The sequence below is a fragment of the Astatotilapia calliptera genome, chromosome 22 (genome assembly GCF_964374335.1).
Source record: "Astatotilapia calliptera chromosome 22, fAstCal68.1, whole genome shotgun sequence".
Classification (NCBI taxonomy): Eukaryota; Metazoa; Chordata; class Actinopteri; order Cichliformes; family Cichlidae; genus Astatotilapia; species Astatotilapia calliptera.
Genome location: NC_137442.1, coordinates 10011648 through 10021654, shown reverse-complemented (window position 1 = coordinate 10021654; position 10007 = coordinate 10011648). Strand labels below are relative to the sequence as shown.

The window sequence follows — 10007 nt, the reverse complement described above, 5'->3', positions numbered from 1 at the left end:
TCTTTTGACCCATTTTGCCAAAGGAAAGGACGTTGCCTAATAATTATGCACACCTGATATAGGGTGTTGATGTCATTAGACCACACCCCTTCTCATTACAGAGATGCACATCACCTAATATGCTTAATTGGTAGTAGGCTTTCGAGCCTATACAGCTTGGAGTAAGACAACATGCATGGAGAGGATGATGTGGACAAAATACTCATTTGCCTAATAATTCTGCACTCCCTGTAAAATTGAGTTATTTGGGCATAACAAGGGGTGTTATGCATGGAGGAAAAAGAACACAGCATTCCAAGAAAAACACCTGCTACCAACAGTGAAATATGGTGGTGGTTCCATCATGCTGTGGGGCTGTGTGGCCAGTGCAGGGACTGGGAATCTTGTCAAAGATGAGGGACACATGGATTCCACTCAATATCAGCAGATTCTGGAGACAAATGTCCAGGAATCAGTGACAAAGCTGAAGCTGCGCCAGGGCTGGATCTTTCAACAAGACAACAACCCGAAACACTGCTCAAAACCCACTAAGGCATTCATGCAGAGGAACAAGTACAACGTTCTGGAATGGCCATCTCAGTCCCCAGACCTGAATATTATTGAAAATTTGTGGTGTGAGTTAGAGAGAGCTGTCCATGCTCGGAAGCCATCAAACCTGAATGAACTAGAGATGTTTTGTAAAGAGGAATGGTCCAAAATACCTTCAACCAAAATCCAGACTCTCATTGGAACCTACAGGAAGCGTTTAGAGGCTGTAATTTCTGCAAAAGGCAGATCTACTTAATATTGATTTCATTTCTTTTTTTTGTGGTGCCCAAATTTATGCACCTGCCTGATTTTGTTTTTTATTATTGCACACTTTCTGTAAATCCAATAAACTTCATTTCACTTCTCAAATATCACTGTGTGTGTCTCCTATATGATATATTTAACTGACATTTTTTTATTGTAACAACCAACGATTTATACAGGAAAATAATGACTATTAACACGGTTGCCCAAACGTTTGCATCCCACTGTACTTCTGATGTGCACGTTTCTGAATCTCCTCTTTCAATCTACACGGCTGTTGTTCCAGACTACAGTTATCCCCAAGTAACACAACTTGTTTTACTCAGTGAGTCTCTAATCTACTCTAATCTGATTTCTCTTCCTCACGCTAACTTCTCCGAATGTTTTGAATGAGGAGGCCATGAAGTATTTTTTTCATTCCAGCCGAGTTTGCCTGTGTGAAAGCACAGAGCTGGATATTCTGACTAATTAGTTTATTTCAGGAGCACTTTAGAACTGAACCTGACTGGCCAATGACTTATTTGGCTAAAGTTAACTAATAGAGGATTTGGATCAGTGTTGCCAACTCCTCAGTAAGAAAAATCACTATTGGTTGTCCTAAAAGACACTAGAAGTCACTAAATGATGTCATCGCCTAATTTGCATAATTGGTCATTCTTATAATTATAATTGTAACCGACTCTGTAGGAGAGAGAAATAACATCATGGAAGAGACATAAAATGAGTAAAAAAAACACCCTAAAAGCATTTAGAATATATTTAGAACTACACATTAAATTTCTTTTAGCAATTATTGTTTTTTTAATGTCACAGTTCCAACTTTCCTTCTTTATCTGGGCTTGGGACTGGCAAAAGTGACCCGAAATAGACAGCCTGGGACACTTTTTTCGTGTGTGTTTTTAAGTAGTTTTAAATCTTGTCACCCACAAAATGTAAGAGTAAAAGAAGAATTGACTGCGTTACAGCCAGGGTGTGATTCATTTGCAGTTTGGAAGCGTATGGGTGAACATCTTCTGCTCTGACAGCAGCTGGGGGCAACTGCTGCGTGAGGACTGTCCCCCGCCTGTGAGCGTTTTGGCACTGGCGAGCAGCCCACAGCAGAGTTGAGAGTAAGAGCGATATGTGCTTTCACATCAAAAAGTCATCATAAGTCTCCAATAACACCAGTAAAAGTCACCAGATTTGTCGCTAGTCACTTTTTAGGAAAAAAAGTCACTAAAGGGGGGCTGAAAACTCACTAAATATAGTGACAAAGTTGCTAAATTGGCAACACTGATTTGGATTTTCTCTATTTCTTTGTGCTTTGCCTGTGTTCTTTTTACATGAGCTTATGCTTTATATGTTGAGGTACTTTTAGTTTAATTTTTAAATCTTTATAAGGCAAAAATAGTCCTGGTTACACAAAATACTTAACAACTAGTAACTGTATGAATTAGCCATGGATTACAGCTTGAAATAAGTATGTATAAAACCTCTATTAACACTCACGAACAATAAACTAATATCTAAAATCTTAATGATTATATATATAAATTCTTATCTAAATACTTTGTTGATCACTTATTTAGACTTTCTAAATTAAAAAATGAACATGCTGTATATGAGATCTTAAATCAAAAATAAACATTATATCTAGATTTATAAATTCTATAAGTTACATACTAAGGAGAAGTAATGCTTCATAAATGATGCATTAAGCACTTACTAATGCTTGATAGTGTGACATTATTCTAAAGTGTTATCAGTTGTGAGCTTTATATTTGTTCTACTTACAAGTAAGACTTGTTGTGATTTGAAAACATATTCAGCAAACATTTCTGTCCTTCTTTTGTTTGGTATAGAAATAAACAATTCAAACTTTTTTTCTGACTTTGAAAGAACAATGAAAGAATTAAAAATAGAAGTAAAAATGTCTTCCTCTCACCAGAATAACCTCCTGCTCAGGTTCATGGTTAGGTTTCAATGAAAACCCAGACCTGGATCCAAGATCTTATAACCTTGACTGGATGAAGTCTATACCTGAAGAGACCCCACTATCTGCTATCTCCATTCCTGGAACACACGAAAGCTTAACATTATACGGAGGACCACTTGCTATATGTCAAGTTTGGAATTTGAAGCAGCAACTTAATGTGGGAGTACGATATTTTGACTTGCATGCTGGGATTTGGTTGCCTACACAAAAAAATGTTTATATTCGGGATAGTCACTGGATGTTTTGGCAGCATACGGAATTAGATAATGTCCTCAGAGACATTCTTGATTTCTTAAGAGATCACAAAAGTGAGACAGTGATTTTGAAAGTGACATTACATGGTCTTTACAAGAAACAAGTTGTGCAGTTGACAAAGGAATTAATTGACAACTTCAGAAATAAAATATGGACACAGACGATGACACCAAATATGAAGGACGCAAGGGGCAATATTGTTTTTCTCCAGACTGATGTGTTTCATGCTGGAACAGAAAACCATGACTCACGTTTCTTTGAACGTAATAGGCTCAAAAATGTAGAACAGAGACTAAAGCAAATCAAGTCACACATCTGTGAACATCACATTGTGGTAACTGAGACATCAACGTCACTTTTTAACAGTCCAAAAATGTTTGCTCAAAATGTTAACAAGTGGCTTTACAACTTTGTGGACCGGCATAAAAAAATCTCTAAAAACTATGGTTGCTTAGGTGTCATAAGTATGAACTTCCCAAGTGCTCAGCTTATTAAAAACATCATTCAGCTCAAACCATGTGAATGTGGCCAAAGACCAGGAAGAGGAAAAAGTGGAAAGGAGCAACAAAAACCATTTGGGCCAAAGATTAATACAGAATCACCATCATCTGAGCAGCATACCACCAGTTCACCTGAATCACCACAACAACCTGAACCAGCAACTGAACCAACTAAAGCACCAGCACCAAAAGGTGCACCTCAACCAGTCACTGCACCTGAACCAACAGCTGCACATGAACCAGTACCTGAACCATCCACTGCACCAGAACCAGTAGCTGAACCACCGACAACACCTGAACCAGCAGCTGCACCTGAACCAACAGTTACACCTGAACCAGTAGCTGAACCATCCACTGCACCTGAACCAACAGCTGCACCTAAACCAGTACCTGAACCAACAGCTGCACCCGAACCAGTACCTGAACCACCCACAACACCTGAACCAGCAGCTGCACCTGAACCAACAGTTACACCTGAACCAGTAGCTGAACCATCCACTGCACCTGAACCAACAGCTGCACCTAAACCAGTACCTGAACCAACAGCTGCACCCGAACCAGTACCTGAACCACCCACAACACCTGAACCAGCAGCTGCACCTGAATCAACAGTTACACCTGAACCAGTAGCTGAACCAACAGTTGCACCCGAACCAGTAGCTGAACCAACAGTTTCACCTGAACCAGTACCTGAACCAACAGCTGCACCTGAACCAGTACCTGAACCACCCACAACACCTGAACCAGCAGCTGCACCTGAACCAACAGTTACACCTGAACCAGTACCTGAACCATCCACTGCACCAGAACCAGTAGTTGAACCACCCACAACACCTGAACCAGCAGCTGCACCTGAACCAACAGCTGCACCTAAACCAGTACCCGAACCAACAGCTGCACCCGAACCAGTACCTGAACCACCCACAACACCTGAACCAGCAGCTGCACCTGAACCAGTACCTGAACCAACAGCTGCACCAGAACCAGTACCTGAACCACCCACAACACCTGAACCAGCAGCTGCACCTGAACCAACAGTTACACCTGAACCAGTAGCTGAACCATCCACTGCACCTGAACCAACAGCTGCACCTAAACCAGTACCTGAACCAACAGCTGCACCCGAACCAGTACCTGAACCAACAGCTGTATCTAAACCAGTACCGGAACCATCCACTGCACCTGAACCAACAGCTGTATCTAAACCAGTACCTGAACCATCCACTGCACCTGAACCAACAGCTGTATCTAAACCAGTACCTGAACTATCAACTGCACCTGAACCAGTCACTGAACCAACAGCTACACCTGAACCAATACCTGAATCAACAGTTGCACCTGAACCATCCACTGCACCTGAGCCAACAGCTGCACATGAACCAGTAACTGAACCAATAGCTACACCTGAACCAACAGCTGCACCTGAACCAATACCTGAACCATCCACTGCACCTGAACCAACAGGTGCACCTGAACAAACAGTTACACCCGAAGCAGTACCTGTACCATCCACAACAACTGAACCAACAGCTGCATCTGAACCAGTACCTGAACCAACAGCTGCACCTGAACTCACAACTGCACCTGAACCAATACCTGAACCATCCACTGCACCTGAACCAACAGCTGCATCTGAACCAACAGCTGCACCTGAATCAACAGCTGCATCTGAACCGATGACTGCACCTGAACCAACAGCTGCACCTGAATCAACAGCTGCATCTGAACCCACGGCTGCACCTGAACCAACAGCTGCATCTGAACCAACAGGTGCATCTGAACCCACGGCTGCACCTGAACCTATACCTGAACCATCCACTGCAGCTGAACCAACAGCTGCACCTGAACCAACAGCTGCATCTGAACCCACGGCTGCACCTGAACCAATACCTGAACCATCCACTGCACCTGAACCAAAAGCTGCACCTGAATCAACAGCTGCATCTGAACCATCCACTGCACCTGAACCAACAGCTGCATCTGAACCCACGGCTGGACCTGAACCAATACCTGAACCATCCACTACACCCAAACAACCAGATGCAACTGAAGGAACTGCTGCACCTGAACCACTATCTTAAGTCTGGATAAATGTGGAGTTTTTGGGATCCTCCTAAAGAGTCTTAAGCCAGAGCGAAAAGAAAATCACAAGCATTATGGGTTTTACTTACTCAATTATAATTGAAAATATTGTGTTGTCAAGTCACAACCCCCCCCCCCCCCCCCCAAAAAAAACAAAAAACAACCATAGATCTTCCCCTGCATAAGAAAGTGGTTCAAAGCCCCCAAACTCAATCTGAGACAATAATTTGAGTAGATTAAAGCCCAACTGCTTCATATTAACACACAGCAAATGAAAACTTTACCACAAAACAAATGTGTGAGAAATTTAACGAGGACCCAAGTTTTTTCTCTGTTAAGCCAACTTTTGAGCGAGAAACAGACCTATTAGTAATGGAGAAGAATTTCACTTTTATTTATTGAATTGTAGCAGTGATTGCCAGTTATTTTTCTCTTCTGTTTACTTATGTGATATTAAAGTTAGTAAACTGAAGTTTTCCCAGCAGGAATGCCAAACATTGCCTGGTTTCAACTTTTAAAACTGAATGTTTTGATGCATGCTCAATCATCCAGGTAGATAAATCCCAAAAGATTGATTCTGTTCATCTGGACATATGGTTTGTAACTTGGATGAGTGACAAGACGTTTCTCCCGCTGGAAACGCTACATCCAGATGAACAGAATCAACCTTTTGGGGTTTTAAAACTGAAGAATTTTCTCCATCTTGTTTGATTATTAATTTAAACATTGGGATTCAGCTATGATTATCAAACCATTTTTTACCATAATTTTAGTCATTCATTGAAAGGAAAACAAAAAATACCAAAATAATTAGCTGTGACTGTGAATATAAATAATAACGAGTAGCAGAACATAAAAAATGATTTATGACATGAATATGATAGCTTTTCTTAATTTATATAATTTAGATCATAAAACGCTTGAAAAATTTCCAAAATCTACTAGTTAGATAATCATAAATATTAGGAATAGAAGCTTTACTCTGTTTTATGTCATTTTAACTAATATGTGATACTCAGGTAATTGTTGTACCCAGTATCATGTGCATGAAAACTAAGTTTTCATGGAAAGATTCACTGGCTAAGGGTTCTAAATATGAGAAAGATATGCTTTTATATTGTGGAATACACCAGGCACAGACACACGCACACACAGGTATGTACTGCCAACTTCCACATTTATTGAAGCTTTGAGTGTTGAGTTTTGACAGCTGACTCAGTCGTACAGTCTGACAGCTCACGAGCCCAGCTGATCTCTCCTCTGGCCGCCCCTCCCCGTCTCACTATAAACACAGCGGAGGGAGACCATCATCAGTACATAAACACCATCAGCTGTTCTTACCGGCCTCGCAGCGCCGCCCTGTTGAGCCTTCTGCTGCACTCCTCCCCTGCAGCTGCGCCCGGGGCCACGCCTCCGCCACATATATGTTTCTACATTTATGAAAAAAACAGTATTAACATAGTCTAAATAAATAATATCAATATGAGAAAATGCCTCAAATTTTAAATGGTCACCACATTCCACATTAGACTTTAAAACTTTGCTTAAAAGAATGAAGCTAAACTGTTGGATTAGATTAGATTAGATTAGATATTTATGGTGTCTTTATGGTGAAGTAAAGGTTTATTGAAAATTGACTCTGCTGTATGTATCTCTAATCCAATTGCTGATGCTGATATATGTCTCTGCAGCTGATTCGAGTAGTCATGCTCCCCTGAACTTCCTGAACACCTGTAGTAATCTTCATTTAAATCAGGGCTGAAAACTTTTAGCCCTGATTTAAGTCCTTTTATTCTGAGTGCCCTACCAATTAAATAATTTATGTGACAAAGTTGTTTGTTAAGTTTGAATAAAGAAAATCATTGTCTTAAATTCATATTGATGACTCTTACCACAATTCTTCTAGAAACACTTCCAGGTACTCAGCAGCCACACTAAATCCCATCTAGGCATTTTTTGTAATTTTTTTGAAGCACTACCTAAGTTAACTTTAATTTCAGTGGTTAAGGTTAATAAAAAACAGAATATACAGAACATTCAGTCAAATAAGATTTGATGAGTTGACAGATTAAATCAGGCAGGAGTCTCTGTGGTCTGTAATGTTTGCAGACAACATTGTGATCTATATTGATAGTGGAGAGCAGGTGGACGAGAGCCTGGTGTGAAAGAGGAGGGATAGGGTGAGATGGAAGCAGATGACCCCTAAAGGACGGAGCAAAAAGAAAAGGCATTGTCCTTTTGATGTCATTAAACAGAATAAAGGTTTAAAGGAGAGGCTGAATTCAACATTCTAAAACTATGTTCATCAAGTGACCTGGCTGATGTTTAGAGCTCCAATTTACAGTTAAGACAACTGTATCCCACTTTTCATGTAATTGTATTCTTATATTGATCTCCCCATTAGCACAGTGTTGTGGCTTTGATGAGTGTGGGTGAAATGATGAACCAATCATTGAAGATTTCCTTATATAACTCACAGGCTGAATCCAAAACTATTAAGGTGTTCCAGCTAAAGAACGTAGGGGATGCCTAAAAACAGATATTCGGTGAAGGAATACTTTTACATGTAGTGCATGTAGATATGTAGTCTATGCAAAATATGTAAAGGATAGCCATTTGAGCTGACTCATCACCTCCCTGACTGTCTTCAAAGTCATATTTTACTAAATAAACTGCTACAACATGGCCTGCACACCTCTTTTACAACGTCTCACTCTCCATTTGTCTCAGTGTCTCTCTTTCTCTCTCCTACACTACTCCAAATAAAAGATTAGAGAACAGAAACATGCAAATCAAAGGTTATCTTTATGTTCACTGTTACAGCAGCTCACTTTACCAGAGACCATTGTCTATTGTCAGAGCCATGTCCGGAGCTAAATGTAAAAGCGTTTTGGAGTTTTGTAAATTCTTTTACAAATTGGCTGGTGAGAAAAAAATGTAAACGCATTGGAAAGAAATTTGGACAAATCCTAAATTCCTGAGCTTGATGGAACAACCAGATTATGGGGATCTATAATTTTCTCTCCTTTTTCTCTATGTAAGTAAGACAATATTATTGATTTTATAATAATAGTTTATAATTGCTTTACTTTTAAGACTGACTTATTGTGATGGGAAAGAGTATTTGGCAAATATTTCTGTCTTCCTTTTTCTTGTTGTAGAAATAAACAATTCGAATTGCTTTTTTGACTTTGAAAGAACGATGAAAGAATTAAAAATAGAAGTAAAAATGTCTTCCTCTCACCAGAATAACCTCCTGCTCAGGTTCATGGTTAGGTTTCAATGAAAACCCAGACCTGGATCCAAGATCTTACAACCTTGACTGGATGAAGTCTATACCTGAAGAGACCCCACTATCTGCTATCTCCATTCCTGGAACACACGAGAGCTTAACATTATACGGAGGACCACTTGCTATATGTCAAGTTTGGAATTTGAAGCAGCAACTTAATGTGGGAGTACGATATTTTGACTTGCATGCTGGGATTTGGTTGCCTACACAAAAAAATGTTTATATTCGGGATAGTCACTGGATGTTTTGGCAGCATACGGAATTAGATAATGTCATCAGAGACATTCTTGATTTCTTAAGAGATCACAAAAGTGAGACAGTGATTTTGAAAGTGACATTACATGGTCTTTACAAGAAACAAGTTGCTCAGTTGACAAAGGAATTAATTGACAACTTCAGAAATAAAATATGGACACAGACGATGACACCAAACATGAAGGTCGCAAGGGGCAATATTGTTTTTCTCCAGACTGATGTGTTTCATGCTGGAACAGAAAACCATGACTCACATTTCTTTGAACGTAATAGGCTCAAAAATGTAGAAGAGAGATTAAAGCAAATCAAGTCACACATCTGTGAACATCACATTGTGGTGACTGAGACATCAACGTCACTTTTCAACAATCCAAAAATATTGGCTCGAAATGTCAATGAGCAACTTTATGACTTTGTGGACTGGCATAAAAAAATCTCTAAAAACTATGGTTGCTTAGGTGTCATAAGTATGAACTTCCCAAGTGCTCAGCTTATTAAAAACATCATTCAGCTCAAACCATGTGAATGTGGCCAAGGTCCGGAAGGAGGAGGAAGTGGAATGGAGCAACAAAAACCATTTGGACCAAAGATTAATACAGTAGTACCGTCATCTGAGCAAAGGACCACGAGTTCACCTGAACCACCCACAACACCTGAACCAGCGGGTGAACCAACTAATGTAACTGCACCAAAAGGTGCACCAAAAAGCACAGAGACACTTGAACGAGTCACTGAACCGTCCACTGAACCTGAATCAATAGATACTTCTGAACCAGTCATTGAACCAACAACAACGTCTGAAATGACAGCTGATGCTGAACCAGTCACAGAAACATCCACTCCATCTGAATCAATG

At 40.0% G+C, this 10007-nt stretch overlaps 1 protein-coding gene across 1 annotated transcript; it reads left to right on the top strand.

Annotated features, from left to right (window-relative positions):
- Window positions 1-2701: 2701 nt before the first annotated feature.
- LOC145423732 (uncharacterized) lies at window positions 2702-6462 on the top strand. The gene has a single exon (XM_080296481.1). It carries the CDS (start codon window positions 2799-2801, stop codon window positions 5601-5603), a length of 2805 nt encoding a protein of 934 aa, XP_080152607.1. The 5' UTR covers window positions 2702-2798; the 3' UTR covers window positions 5604-6462.
- Window positions 6463-10007: the final 3545 nt, after the last annotated feature.

What these genes read in the sequence shown, in the direction of transcription:
- LOC145423732 (XM_080296481.1), top strand. Translation starts at nt 2,799, where the DNA reads ATGAAGTCTATACCTGAAGAGACCCCACTATCTGCTATCTCCATTCCT.